At 43.5% G+C, this 15,488-nt stretch overlaps 1 protein-coding gene across 4 annotated transcripts in view; it reads right to left on the bottom strand.

Moving 5' to 3' along the window:
- Positions 1-581: 581 nt before the first annotated feature.
- The window catches only part of LOC122541693 (uncharacterized), a 189,366-nt gene continuing 174,459 nt past the window's right edge, over positions 582-15,488 (bottom strand). For 3 of the 4 annotated variants that reach the window (XM_087982307.1, XM_087982308.1, XM_087982309.1), the window contains one exon: positions 1,212-1,419. In XM_087982307.1, the coding sequence (XP_087838433.1) occupies positions 1,348-1,419 (72 nt within the window). In that variant the 3' untranslated portion in view covers positions 1,212-1,347. Of the gene's footprint in view, positions 1,420-15,488 lie in introns of all 4 variants that reach the window. The other variant, XM_087982305.1, reaches the window with a different exon arrangement.

The following is a 15,488-nucleotide window of genomic DNA, read 5'->3' as shown; positions in this document are numbered from 1 at the left end:
CCCCCCCCCCCCCCCACTGTTTTGTTCACACAACTTTTAAGAATGTAAATTCTGTTGGCCAATTCCGGGCTGAGCATCCTTGAATACTACTCCTTGTATCCTCAGACCTGCCTCACCTGCAGTCATGTCTCCAGTCTCAGACCCAAACTTGAATTATCCCACCTGAGAGGTGTGACTGCCTCCTGGAATACAGTGTCCAGGTAACTTCCCCCTATGGTGCAATGTCTGCAGCTCGGACTCCAGCTCCTAAACTGTTTCCCAAGCTCCATGTACTATGGATACGTTTGCTCTGGACCACTTTGGTGTGCAGCAGCTCCTGTGTGCTAAAAGAGCAACACATCACACTCCTATCAGCACTGCTACATTTAATTCAATTTATTAATTACTTACTTATATCCCTACTTTTTACTCTTGAAGAACCCCCTGCTCTTTACACTTTATTAAAATCATTTTTAAATCTACTATCAATTTTATAACAAATGAATTATTTTTAAGAAAAATAGATAAAAGACTGGAAACAAGCAGAAAATAAAGGCTTTACTGTTACTTTAAAGATTATGAATAATTACCAATTTGCTGCTTTCCCCATCCTCACGTTAATGACTGTGGTTCAGGATGTCATTCTGCTACTGGTCTCGCTGCAGGTCTGCCTCTCAATCCACGCCGTTTACCTTCTCCCACCCACCTCATACTTTGGGACTACTTGCAGTAAACCCTTGCTGAAGGACATCTTTCAACTTCTATCCTGACTTCCCATATTAAACCAAAGATGGGCGATGGACGGTATCAATCAGGAAAATGTATCAGTGCCAGATCTTGTATTGGGCATTGAATCAGAATGGGTAGGAGAGTTAACAGCAGATTACTATCTTGGCAGTAGTAATCACAGGATAGGAAATTCAAAATTAAGATTAAAACCAATACAAATATGACAAAGGCCCAGGTAACCAATTGTAAAAGAGCAAATTTATGATGAAATCAAGGTGGAGCAAAATAATATAAATTCTGTGCAAATGAGATTTGCACAGGTCTCCTGGCTATGGCTGCAGCTGGAGTATTAAATTTAAAAATCACACAACACCAGGTTATAATCCAACAGGTTAATTGGAAGCACACTAGCTTTCGGAGCGACGCTCGTTCATCAGGTGATAGTCGCTCTGAAAGCTAGTGTGCTTCCAATTAAACCTGTTGGACTATAACCTGGTGTTGTGTGATTTTTAACTTTGTACACCCCAGTCCAACACCGGCATCTCCGAATCATGACTGGAGTATTGGCAGCGGTGAAGTGGCTTTGGCAGAGTTGATATTCTGGGTCTGGTCAGCGGCAGTAGGAGCTGCTTCAGTATGCTATTTCCTTGGTGCTGTGGCCTCAGAGGCAACTGTGGCTGCTGCGGGGTAAGGCGCATCCCATAGCCAGTTCTGAAATCAAGAAGCCATGGTTAGAATAAACAATGAAATTTGCCTCAATGTTGTATGCATTTTTCTTTTTTTATAATTTTGTAATTAAAATGGCGCCAGATTAATTATGGCAATCTATACACATTTTATTGTATTTCGATAAATACACGTCAACAACAAATTACTATAATAATAAAAAGCAAACAGACAAACAGTTGTAAATTATTGAAAATGTCTTAGCTGTTAAAGGAATATATTTTATAAATAGTCAAAAATGAGCTGGGAGTGTACAAAGTTAAAAATCACACAACACCAGGTTATAGTCCAACAGGTTTAATTGGAAGCACACTAGCTTTCGGAGCGACTATCACCTGATGAAGGAGCGTCGCTCCGAAAGCTAGTGTGCTTCCAATTAAACCTGTTGGACTATAACCTGGTGTTGTGTGATTTTTAAATTTAATACTCCAGCTAGGATACTGTGAAAGAATAAATAACCAAAGGAAGAGTTAAAATTCTAGAAAGGAAAGGCAGAAGGAATGTTTAAATACTCACGGAGACGACAAAAGAAAATGTAAAAGGAAAGAAGTTTACAAAAAAAAACCACCAAGGAGGGAAATTGAAATGACAAAATCAAATTATCATTGGAAATAAAAAGAAAGAAGAAAGGTTTCTATCAAAATGTGTTCCCGAAACGAAAAAAAATCTAACATTAAAGGAGGGAGAAGGCCATTAAAGACTGAACAATAAGATAGGGTCATGTCACAGAATTGCCAGAGAATGGCAGGAGTATTAAAAAAACTACATCAGCTAACTTTTACTAAAAATGATCATAAGTGCTTAAAACATTAGGGGAGAAGTAGGCAATGTGACCCAACGAGCCTGCTCTGCGATTCAGTACAGTACTGTGCTGACTATTCTTGGACGGCAATTTCACTTCCCTCCCACCCTTACCACCCACATCTCTTTGATTGTCCATAAGACCAAAAACCTATGATGTAAATACATTCAACAATGGAGCATTTCTCAGGGGTAGAGAAGGCCAAAGATTTTCAGCCCTATGGGTGTATTGGATTGAAGGCAGTGGCAGGGGTTGAGGGAGAGTGGACCTGACTCTCAAAAGAGCAGCAGTTGAGAAATGAAAGTGGAGGGGGTTTTGGGGGAGCGGACTTTCCAAAAGAGCAAGGAGCAATGAGAGAGGACAGCAGGCAGTGATGGGATGATGGTTTTTAATAAAGCTTTTTGTCTTACTTTCTGAGACAATTTTGTAAAAAGATTTAGGATGGGGAAGCGATAAGTAACTACATTACAGTTTAACAAAAGTTTCAATCAGGGCAACTACAATGTTTACGTGAGTTAATAATGAAAATGGACACAAAACATGTCCAGAGCTATGGAAGCTGTATGGCGAACTATAATAATTAGTAGATGATTCAGGGTTACTAAGTAAATTCCAAAAGAAGGTGTTTTTTGGATGTTGAGATACCCCCAGCTCAGGATTGATGTATTTGTGTCCTCCCAGCTGCTTTGAGGTTCCCCTGGATTGGGTAGCACATCCTTCAGGACTGCTAATCCCAATAACTGAGAACTCTAACTCTTCTCTTTATTTGTGGGATCTCCCACAAGGGCTGTCTTTCTGCTCTGCACCTCTGCCCCTTGCACAGCCTTCTACTTATGGTGCCTTGATTGGTATTTTGATCAATACTCCTGCTGTCCACTCACTGCCTGTCACTGCATTGACACACAGGTGCCCAGTACTCTGGACCTACTGGACAATGGCAGTTCCTGCTGGATCTCCTTCACCATCCTATCTCACTCCCCACTTACACAATTGACTAAAAATCACATTCTTCCTTCTCCCTCAGCCATACTTCCCTCTGGTGCTTGCCAGTACTCTGGAGTAAATTACACAACTCCTTCCTTTCCCTCCCCTCTTTTGTTTTGATTTGTCTGCAGGTGGACACTAACTCAGCAACTCAGCTGGAGAGTTTCAAAACACATTTGGCAAATACATCACTGTCGACAGCAATGTATTTATGGACTTCCTGTTCTTCTGTACAGATTCTCTAATTATGGCGAACTTTTGAGGTAGCTTTTTAAAACAAACCTTTCCGGCCTTACTGACTGTCTTCTACCACTAAACCCAACACATCTGCTCAAAATCTCCTCTTTGCCTGAATTTCTGGGATCAGTGGTTCCCCAGATGTTGGTGGAATCCAGCCCCATTAGTCTATGGTCAAGTGAACAATCAGCACAGCCAGGAGTTACAGGCTTGGTGAATCTCATTGATCTTGGGATCTAGTGAATCCAAAAAACACTGACACTGTGTCAGTGGACATGGTTCCTGCTTGCAACTGTTCTCAGTGCTCCCGGACATCAGTATACCTGATTTTATATTCCTGAACTACAGCGGACCCAAACGTCTGCTGCCTACACTCTCACCCACATCAGGTTCCTTTCACTTATAAATCCTGTGATGGCTGACCCACAGAGACAGCTGATTAAGCAGAGTCACAACTTGAAATTCTCCTCCTTCTTTTTCTATCCCTCCATGCTCATTGTGACAATGTTGGCTATAGACCATCTCCAGCCCCACAATGCTCTGAAATTGCTATCTTCCTCCAGTTATGGTCTCTTGACACCCCCAGTTTTAATTTCCCCATCCTTGGTGTTTTTGTTTGTAAGGCAGCAAGCACAGCTGTCATCTGTGACCAATTCATGACTGAATCTCTTTTGGTACAAACACAGATATAAGACCAAAATTCCATGTGTGAGACGAGAGTGACTGCCTTTGACTGAGTGAGACATCATGGTTCCTGAGCAACATGGGGTGGCACAGTGACTCAGTAGGTAGCACTGCTGCCTCACAGCACCAGAGACCTGGGTTCAACTGTCTGCGTGGAGTTTGCACATTCTCCCTGAGTCTGTGTGGGTTTCCACTAGATGCTCTGGTTTCCTCCCACAATCCAAAGATGTGCAGGTTAGGTGACTTGGCCATGCTAAATTGCCCGTAGTGTTCAGGGATGTGTAGGTTAGGGACATTAGTCAGGGGGAAATATGGAATGGGGGAGTGGGTCTGGGTGAGTTGCTGTTCAGAGGGTCGGTGTGGACTTGTTGGGCCAAAGGGTCTATTTCCACACTGCAGGGATTCTAATTCTAAAGGCAAATGGGAATAAGACAGGGTTGGGAAATCTCTGCTGTCTGGAGTCACATTGAAGATAAAGAAAGATGGTTGTCCCTGTTGAAGGGCAGTTGTCTGCTCGGCTAAGAATTGGCAAGTGAGATTTGCACCACGCAAGTGATGAAGGACTTATGCCTGAAATGTCAATTCTCCTGCTCCTCGGATGCTGCCTGACCTGCTATGCTGTTCCAGCACCACACTCTCAACCACGCAAGTGTCAGGCAATGATCATCTCAATTTCTAACTTATTTGATGTGGACGAGCTGGTATTGGACTGGATGGACAAAGTTAAAATTCACACAACACCAGGTTATAGTCCAACCGGTTTTTATTTGGAGGCACTAGCTTTCGAAGTGCTGCTGTGCTCTGAAAGCTAGTGCCTCCAAATAAACCTGTTGGACTATAATGTAGTGCTGAGTGATTTTTAACTTATTTGAGATTTTTGATGAGGTAAGGCAGAAGGCTGATGAGGGTCTTGTGGTTGATTCAGTGTACATGGATGCAACATAATGGGCGGCACGGTGGCCCAGTGGTTAGCACTGCTGCCTCACAGCGCCAGAGACCCGGGTTCAATTCCCGCCTCAGGCGACTGACTGTGTGGAGTTTGCACGTTCTCCCCGTGTCTGCGTGGGTTTCCTCCGGGTGCTCCGGTTTCCTCCCACAGTCCAAAGATGTGCAGGGTCAGGTGAATTGGCCATACTAAATTGCCCGTAGTGTTAGGTAAGGGGTAAATGTAGGGGTATGGGTGGGTTGCGCTTCGGCGGGTCGGTGTGGACTTGTTGGGCCGAAGGGCCTGTTTCCACACTGTAATGTAATCTAAAAATAATAAGTTTGTTAGTGAAATTAATGGAACAAAAGGAACAGTGGGAGACTGGGATATAAAGTTGGGTCAGCGAAAGGAGATTAACGGTGAACAGATATAATGCTTGGATGAAAGTAAATGCTGTATTTCCCTTAGGGCCATGTGAATATCAGATTAAAGACCGACACTTGGCTGTGCAGGGCAGAGTCCCACATCTTTCAGGCTGAAAGGTTTCTTCTGCACTAGAACCACATTCTGCTACCTCTGCATTGCCATCACTCAACACCTCCCTCAACCACTATCAAAATCCTTGGAACTACTTCGGACCAGAAACTGACTTTGACTAGTCAAGAAAACACAGTGGCTAGCAGGTCGGATGTGAGGAATCCTGCAGAGATTCACCTCCTGACCCCCCCCCCCCAAAGTCTGAGCACCATCTAGAAGGCACAAGGCAGGAGCATGATGGAATACTCCCCACTTGCCTGGATGGGCGCAGCTCCAACAACACTCAAGAAGCTTGACACCATCCAGGACAAAGTGTTTCACTTGATTCTCTGTATTCCCTTACTGATCCTAGCGTGTACCACCTACAAGGTGCAGTGCAGAAATTCATCAAAGATGCTTAGACAGCACCTTCCAAAATCCACGACAACTATTCCTTGAAGGACAAAGGCAGCAGATACATGGGAAATAATCACCAGCAAGTTCTCCTCCAAGACACTCACCATCTTGACTTGGCAACAGATCACTGTTCCTTCAGTACCACTGGGTTAAAATCTTGGAATTCTCTCCCAAGGGAATTGTAGATTAATCACAGCAGGTGGGCTGCAGTGGCTTAAGAAGACAGCTCATCGCCAGTTTCTCCAGGTCAACAAGGGTTGGGCAATAAATGCTGGTTTTGTCAGCGACAGCTAAATCCTGAGACTACGTGATTGTATTTGGCAAAGTGAAAACCTCTTTCGCAATTCTGCGAAGCTGCTCATTTTGATGAGTGTTGTAGTCAAGGCTGAGCTGACTGCTTTTTCTCTTCTCCTGCCAGATTGGATTCTCAAAATATGCAGCTTCAGGCTCCCTCTGCTGGAGCAACACCCTGGAAAGAAACCCAAGATGGACTGGACCAGAATTGGGCTGGTCATAGATGGGGTAGCACGGTGGCTCAGTGGTTAGCACTGCTACCTCAGAGCAGCAGGGACCCAGGCTTGATTCCAGTCTCGGGCGACTGCCTGTGTGGAGTTTGCACATTCTCCCTGTGTCTGCGTGGTTTTCCTCCCACAATCCAAAGATGTGCAAGTTAGGGTGAATTGGCCATGGCAAATTGCCCACAGTGTTTAGGGATGTGTAGGTTAGGCTCATTAGTCAGGGTAAATGTAGAGTATTAAGGGAATAGGTCTGGGTGGGGTACTCTTCGGAGGCTTGGTGTGGACTTGTTGGGCCAAATGGCCTATTTCCACACTGTTGGCATTCTATGTAACATGCTCAATTCTCCACCACGGCATGCTCATTTGTTCTGAGGAAGGGTCACTGGACCTGACACATTAACTCTGATTAATGTTAGCTCTCAGCCCTGCTGAGCTTTTCCAGCAATTTCTGTTTTTGTTGCTCACCATTCAGTTCATTTCCACTTTGTAAGCAAGGCTTGGTTGTGAGGAGACTTAACACGGGTTCAGTTAGTGGGCAAGCAGTGAGTTGCAGCTCGGATGGGTATGAGACTGAGGTGAGCTGAGAAGGTGCTTGGTCATTGAATCACGGGGTGTCACCCCCAAAGGTCCAGTTTAAGGCACTGAAAGGATGAAGCCCCTTTGTTATTCAACTGAAAGGCAATGTTCTATTGAGAAACTGAAAAAGATGTTGAAAGTGGAAAAAAACAGAAGGAAGAGGTTGTTTTTATCAGAAAACAAATAAACTGACACTTCCGCTCTCCAAAGTGTTTCTGGAATCGATGCTGTAACTGATATTTGACAAATGCCAAATTCAGAGACTTAAGACACTCTGGAGTGATCCTCAGTCTGAGTCATGGTGACTTGCACAGGGTTAGAAACAATATCATAGCAGAAGAATTTTGTCCTAATTCGTATTGATCCTAGCAACACCAGAATTAATGGATATTAAGCGGCAAACTCTCCAGGGGTCAAATTCATTTTTGCTGTGATTGTTCGAGATCAGTCATTTCAGATCCAGGATATCTCTGCATGAATTCCTCACGGTCGTGTCCTAGGCCCAACATTCTTCAGCTGCTTGATCAATGGCCTTTCGTCCATCACAAGGTCTGAAGTGGGGAATGATCATATTCAGTACCATTCGCAACTCCTCAGATACTGAAGCAGTCCACGTTTAAATGAAACAAGATCTGGACAACATTCAGGATTGTGCTGACAAGCTGCAAGTAACATTCATACCTCACAAATACTCGGCTATGGTCTTCAGCAATAAGAGACAATCTAACCATCTCTCTTTGACATTCAATAGAATTATTGTAATGAATATCCCACTATCAATATGCTGGGGTCACCACTGACCAGACACTCTACTGGATTAACCACATAAATACAATGGATTTAAGAGCAAGTCAGGGGTTCAGAATACTGTAGTGCGTCCCTCTCCTGCTAACTCCCCAAAGCCTGTCCACCATCTACAGGGGTGTGATGGAATGCTCCCCACTCGTCTGGATGAGTACAGCTCCAACAACACTCAAGAAGAGTAACACCATCCAGGACAAAGCAGAGCACTTGCTTGGCACCACATCCACAAACATCCACTCCTTCCACGATTGACATTCAGTAGCAGCAGTGTGTACCATCTACAAAATGCACTGCAGAAATGCACCAAAGATCCTTAGACAGCATTTTCCAATCCATGTCCTCTACCAATCTGGAGGGACAGTGGCAGCAGATGTTGGAAACTTGTAAGTTCCCTTCAAGGCCACTCACCATCCTAACTTGGAAATATATCACCTTTCTTTCAGTGTCACTGGATCAAAGTCCTGGAATTCCCTCTCGAAAAACATTGTTGGTCTGGACATGCACTGCAGCAGTTCAAGAAGGCTGCTCACCATCTCCTTTTCAAAGGCACCTAGGAATGGGCAATACATAATGACCCAGCGGGCAACACCTATATCTCATGGGTGAATTAAAAAAAGAAATTGTTCACACTTAAATTTTGAGAAGCAATTCCAGATTCTGTCCTTCCAAATTGGGATCTGTCCTGTGATATGGTTCCTGGGTCAAACACAGCTGTTATTACAACGTACACTGAGTGTTCCCTGTATCGCTAACCTTCTAACAGATATCATGAAAACTGGATTGTTGTTGAGTTAGGTGTCTTGCAATTTATTACCAGAACTGACTATTTACACTGTTATAAGATCATAGAGTTAAACGTAGTTTGGGTTCCGAGCTTACTGACTACATAGAGCAAAGATACTGCAGCAGCAAGTTGTCCTGCTGTTACTGTTACTGCTGGAACATCAGATGACATGACAGGTACACTGCCTGTCTGGGATTTCTGTGATAAGACAGGGCTTGTGTGGTACAGTGATAGTGTCCCTACCTGTGGATCAGGAGACCCAGATCCAAGGCTCACTATCTCCAGAGGTATATAATATCAACTCTGAACGGGTTGAATATAAAGGAATTAAAAACAAAATCAGAGATGGATTCTGAGCAATGTGACTAAGCTATATAAAGATTTTTAAACGAGCTAACTTACTAAAGTTTAAACAATGCTGTCAATTGAAGGGCTTTTGGAACATTTTCAGGTGTGAGTTTAAGAGAAATGCACACAGGTGTCTGATTGTTCTTAGAATATGTTGGGAGCCTGCTCTATTACAATAAAGTTCTCTCCGGTCTGCATCACAATTACTACAGTCACCGAAGCAAGAATTTCCTGTTGCCGACCCTGTCAAGTGAGGTGTTAGCTTACTGACAACTAGTTTCCAAAAAAAAAACAAACCTACTGTTTAAAATTGCGATCCCAAGGCCAGAGGAATGATGCAGTTAGTGAAGACCCTGCCCAGCTATGTTTGGCAGAGGGAGGGGTTTGGGGTTAGGCTTCAGATGAAGGGAACTCTGTGCGAAAGCCTTTCACTGCCTCAAGAATTGGAGCTGCTGAAGAGTCTGAAGAGTCTTATCACAGCGAAAGGCAGGCGGGGGGGGGCGCCTCTCTGACTGGGTCAGGCACTAATTGCAAGGCACTCATTTCACTGCACAGAAAGAAAATCAGACTGCTATTTCTTTCCAACCACTTGGCACTGCCCCTCACACATCACCATCGCCCTCTAAGACCCCACACTTCTTGTCCTGTCTGCTCAGTGCCCTCTGCAGGGAGGACAGCTATTGCTCCATTGCTGGATATTGGTACCAACAATATAGCCTTTGGGCCATTGACTGCATACAGTATAGATGGAGGCACTTTAGCCCTCTGAAGGTTCACTACCTCTATTTAGAGCAATATAGTTGGAGTCAGTTCATATGGACAACACAGGAGGAGGAAAGTCTATCCTCAAGCTAATGAACAGTAACTTTGATTAGTAATTTGTACTTCATACGTAAGTATGGCACTCTTGGGATCCAGCAGGTTTAAACGCCAAGTTCCAAGGGTGTCCCCTACAGCGTCCAGTAGCAGTGATGATATGTACTATTCATTAGTATTACAGGACTTAATCACGATTCTGAAATTGTTAGTCCAATTCCTACTCAATTCCCATGGCGGTGGCAGTTTATTTCCCTCGAGTGCCTGTCTAATTTTCCTCTGAAAACACTCATTGTCTCAGCTTCCGCCATCCTCACAGGAGATTCTGCAGCTTTGTGTTAGATTTGGGGTGGCACGGTGGCACAGTGGTTAGCACTGCTGCCGCACAGCACCAGAGACCCGGGTTCATTTCCCGCCTCAGGCAACTGACTGTGTGGAGTTTGCACATTCTCCCCGTGTCTGTGTGGGTTTCCTCTGGGTGCTCCGGTTTCCTCCCACAGTCCAAAAATGTGCAGGTTAGGTGAATTGGCCATGCTAAATTACCGATAGTGTTAGTGAAGGGGTAAATATAGGGGAATGGGTCTGGGTGGGTTGCTCTTCGGAGGGTCGGTGTGGACTTGTTGGGCTGAAGGGCCTGCTTCCACACTGTAAGCCATCTAATCATAAAGGAGAAAGTGAGGACTGCAGATGTTGGGGATCAGAGCTTAAAAATGTGTTGCTGGAAAAGCGCAGCAGGTCAGGCAGCATCCAAGGAGAAGGAGGGCTTAGGCCGGAAACGTCGATTCTCCTTCTCCTTTGATGCTGCCTGACCTGCTGCGCTTTTCCAGCAACACATTTTTAAGATGTAATCATAAAGCCAATATCTTTTAAACAGATCTGCCAAATTAGAGACAACAAAATCTTTGATAAATCACCACATTTATTATCGACAAAGCATTTACTGCAAACCATTCTCGGCACCTACAGTGTGCAATGTACATTTGATCAGAATCTAAATCTACACTGAGTTCACTGAGGACAGTTTCTGAATGTCAATCAAGATATTGCATCTTGAATTCAGAAATGCTCCTTGCCAATCTTCCTGTCTTCAATAAAACTGCAGCACTGCTTTATACAAGTTGAACCATTGTGTTTCATCATTCTCTTTCTGTTGGACATGGCCCTATAGACAAACGGTGAAAGGTCGGATACCATTTGACTCCATGATGTTACTTCCTATCAATGCTCTCCCAAGCCAAGTTTCAGCTATGAAGAAATCTCTTTTGTTGTTCTCAGTGTACATTATCCTGATATGACTTATTCTTACATTACAAAGATTATCAGCATCATTGGAAGGAAAATATAGGTTCCAAATTTTATTTAACAATGACCCAAAAGTTTGTTATAGAAAACATCTTTAAACCATCTAATTATAAAATGCAGTGAGAAACATTTTATATCACACAGTGTCAACCTGTTTCCCAACACCATCACTTTACAAAGATTCCAATCCAGAGAAATTACCTACCCATATCAAATCTCTAAATTCAACCTAACCAAGACTTGGATAATATCTAGGTATCGGCTAACAAGTGGCAAGAAACACTCATACAACACAAATGACAAACAATGACCATTTCCAATAAGAGTGAATCTCGCCATTACTCCTTGATAATGACCAGTGTTGCCATCAGTGAACCCTTCACTATCAAACATCTTGGGGATTGCCATTAATAACAAACAGAACTGAAATCATAAATGCAGAGTGAGGCTCTTGTGGTGCAGTGATAGTGTCCCTGCCCCTGGGCCAGGAGACCCAGATTCAACTCCCAGCTGCTCCAGCAGTGTGTTATAACATCTCTGAGCAGATTGATTAGGAACATATCTATAAATACAGTGACTACAAGAGCATGTCAGAGGCTAGGAATCCTGTCACAAGAAATTCACCTGCTGGTTCCCCAAAGCCTGTCCATCATCTACAAAGCCCAAGTCTAGAATAATGGTGGAATAATGACCACTTGCCTTGATGGGTACAACTCCAACAACACTCAAGAAGCTTGACATCATCCAGGACAAGGCAGCCCACTTGATTGGCACCACATTCACAGACAGTCCACTACTGATGCTCAGTAGCAGCAATGTGTACTATCTATAAGATGGACTGCAGAAATTCGCCAATGTTTCTCAGACGGCAACTCCAACTCCCATTCCAACTAGAAAGACGAGGGAACACCACCACCTGCAAGTTCCCTCCAAGCCACGCACCATCTCGACCTAGCAAGATATTGCCATTCCTTCACTGTCACTGGGTCCAAATCCTGGAATTCTCTCTCTCAGGGGGTTGTGGATCTACCTACAGTACAAGGACTGCGATGGTTCAAGAAGACAGCTCACCACCACCTTCCCAATGGCAACTAGGGGCGGCCAACCAATGTTAGCTCAGCCAACAATATCCACATCCCATGAATGAATAATGAATATGGGTTATTGATTGAAGAAGGGCCTGTGCCTGAAACGTCGAATCTCCTGTTCCCTGGATGCTGCCTGACCTGCTGTGCTGTTCCAGCAATAAAGTTTCAACATTATTGATTCTACCTTCCAATTTAATACTTGGACTTGCATGGCTTTAAAAATGGTTTTTTCAAATGAATTAAAAATTCTTACAATGATCACATACATCACCTGGGCACATGCATTTTTAATTCCTTCAAGAGATGTGGGCACTGCTGTTTGGGCCACCAGTTATTGGCCTGGAGAAGATGGTAGTAATCTGCCTTGTTGAGTCAATGTGGTGTAAAACACCCACAGTTCTATTCGGCGAGTGGCCACATTTCGACAACAATGAAACAACAGACAGCTGAGCTGAAACTAAGATTTCAACTGAGGCAAACAAATCAGCCAGCTTACCAGACAGGGAGTCAAGGGAATGTCCTTGTCTCCTATTTTAATTTGTATCTTTATGAGAACATTGAATGTTGGAGATGGAATCTTACCTATGATTAATAAGTTAAAAACATAACTTGTGCAGACAGAATACATAAATAACCATATATTTCAAACAGCTGTTTTTGAGATAAATTGAAGTAATGTAAACTGCACATCAACAGGTAACTTTTTATCCTTCAAAGAGTAAATGCCTCCAGTGAAAATAGCAATTGGAAAGAAGCATCAGAACTCTGGAGACAAAGGCACTATTCACCACCGCCAATGATTTGAGACAGTGACTAACCAAATATGGTCTCAAAATCTCAAGAAGATCCTAAGGACTTTAAACTGTAAATTTTATTGCATTCCTTCACACTTGACATTAGTGCGCTGTCTTCCCACAACTTCACAGAGGTTGTATGCTTGATGTCTTTATTGTTGTTTTGGTTAGCAGATAATAAAATTGCACTTTTTTCAGTAAAGGGAGCCTTCTGATTGGTTCGTTATTGCTTAAATAGAAACAGTTAACTGTTATTTGTTTATGGGAAGGTATAACTGAATGGTAGAAACATCATAAATCTGGTCTCTCCTCAGCTGCTGTACCAGTGGAAATCCACAGATTAAAGGAGATTTTATGCTTATGACAATTCCACAGATCCTTGAGGATGAAGAAAGAGTTAACTCTCAGCAGTTGGAGACTCTTGGCTTTGTTAGAACAATGAGTCACTGAATTCTGGATCAGTGGTGCTGGAAGAGCACAGCAATTCAGGCAGCATCCGAGGACAGGCAAAATCGACATTTCGGGCAAAAGCCCTTCATCAGGAATAAAGGCAGAGAGCCTGAAGCGTGGAGAGATAAGCTAGAGGAGGGTGGGGGTGGGGATAGAGTAGCATAGAGTACAATAGGTCAGTGGGGGAGGAGATGAAGGTGACAGGTCAGGGAGGAGAGGGTGGAGTGGATAGGTGGAAAAGGAGCTGGGCAGGTCGGACCCAGTGTCTGGCTCCAGTTCATGCTCGAACATGGTTACAGCTAGACTTGTGAAGATTGGGCTATCCTGTTGCCCAGATAAAGGTAGATCAGGCTTGTACTTACCTTGTGTGCCTTTTTTATTCAAGGCTGAATGAAAGTTTTAGCAGCTAGGTGGAGGGGGGGGTGGGATCTGACTTCTCCTAAGTAATTACAATTCACTCAATGTCAGTGTTTAGCATAGATATCACTACATCAATTGTACAGGCCAAGATGGTATAAAAGATTGGAGAAATTTTACTTTGAGCATCAGGCACACTGCATGTTGTGGGGCATGTAGTGTGCCTGTCTATGTGTGAGTTTGTGAGTGGGCCTGTGTGTCTCTCAGTGTACCTGTGAGTGTGTGCATTTGTGTGTTTGGGGGGAGGTGTGTGTGTGTGTGTGAGTGTGTGTGCATGCGTGTGTGTATACATGCTTGTGTCTGTTTGTGTGCATCTGTGTTGCTATAAGTCTGCCTACATATCTGTGAGTATGCCTGTGTCTGTGTTACAGTGAGTGTGTCTGTTGTGTGTGTGTGTGTGTGTATTCACATGTACTTGTCTATCTGTGCATGCTGCCCTTGTGACTGTGTGTTTGCCTGTGTCTGTGCATGTTTGTCTGTTTGTGTGTGTGTGTGTCTGTGTGTGCAGACTAAAAGATCTATTTCCTTGTTTATGTGAGCACCAGCCCCCACTGTAACTTCATCAGGAATAAAAATAATTGCTGCCAATGGTGAGCACAATTTTACTGCCATAACTTTGCTGGTTTTTGTTTCCCTGGCATGATTCTGTTAAAATTCGTTATCAGGGCATGGACATCTCTGGCGTTCGTTAATGACCTGCTGTTGCACAGATGGGATGGCTTGTTAGAACATTTCAGAGAGTTCCAAGGAGTCAAGTGCATTAGAATTGCCACAACCTATAGGTCAGGTAAGGATGGCAAGATTCCTTCCCCAAAGAACATTGGAAAACAAGCTGGGTGTGCTATCATGGTCTAACTCACAGTTAGGACTATATTACAGGTCTATATCACTGATGAACTCAAACTGCAATATTTCACATTGCACAATAAAGAGCAAGAATGTGATAAGGAATTAGAACAGGAAATAGGGTCAAACCACATTAGAAAGACTTTAAACACATTAATTGGAGCAGAACAAACAAAAATAAGTAAAACATCAAAATTGTACTCATAATTTTGGGTGAAAGGGTTTAGGAACTGTTGGAAATATTACTGAACAGAGTGTCAATAGAGAAAAAGCAAAACTGGAAATGAGCAGAGCTGTGCAAAACAGAAGTTACATTAGGAAACCTTTCCATTTGTGGATCCCTTACAGCCTAAGGCCAAGTGCAAAGTTGAAACTGAAAATTAACTGAAGTAATTGACAGATTAAATCTATCAGTTGCTGAGATGCATTCATTAGACAAGGCACAAGTGACTTAGCCATCATTGGAGATGTTTTACAACACCCTATTTAGTTTCATATGATCTGCACTGATGCTCCTTATTTGTCTTTTCAGGTAAAGGGTTGGACAGGTTTAAAACTGAGGATTCTGGATCAGTGGTGCTGGAAGAGCACAGCAATTCAGGCAGCATCCGAGGACAGGCAAAATCGACGTTTCGGGCAAAAGCCCTTCATCAGGAATAAAGGCAGAGAGCCTGAAGCGTGGAGAGATAAGCTAGAGGAGGGTGGGGGTGGGGAGAGAGTGGCATAGAGTACAATAGGTCAGTGGG

The sequence above is a fragment of the Chiloscyllium plagiosum genome, unplaced genomic scaffold, assembly GCF_037043375.1.
Source record: "Chiloscyllium plagiosum isolate Xiang-an unplaced genomic scaffold, Cpla_swu_hap1 HiC_scaffold_43, whole genome shotgun sequence".
In the NCBI taxonomy this organism is placed as follows: Eukaryota; Metazoa; Chordata; class Chondrichthyes; order Orectolobiformes; family Hemiscylliidae; genus Chiloscyllium; species Chiloscyllium plagiosum.
Note: the sequence above shows the minus strand (reverse complement) of the source record. Positions and strands in the feature narration are given on the sequence as shown.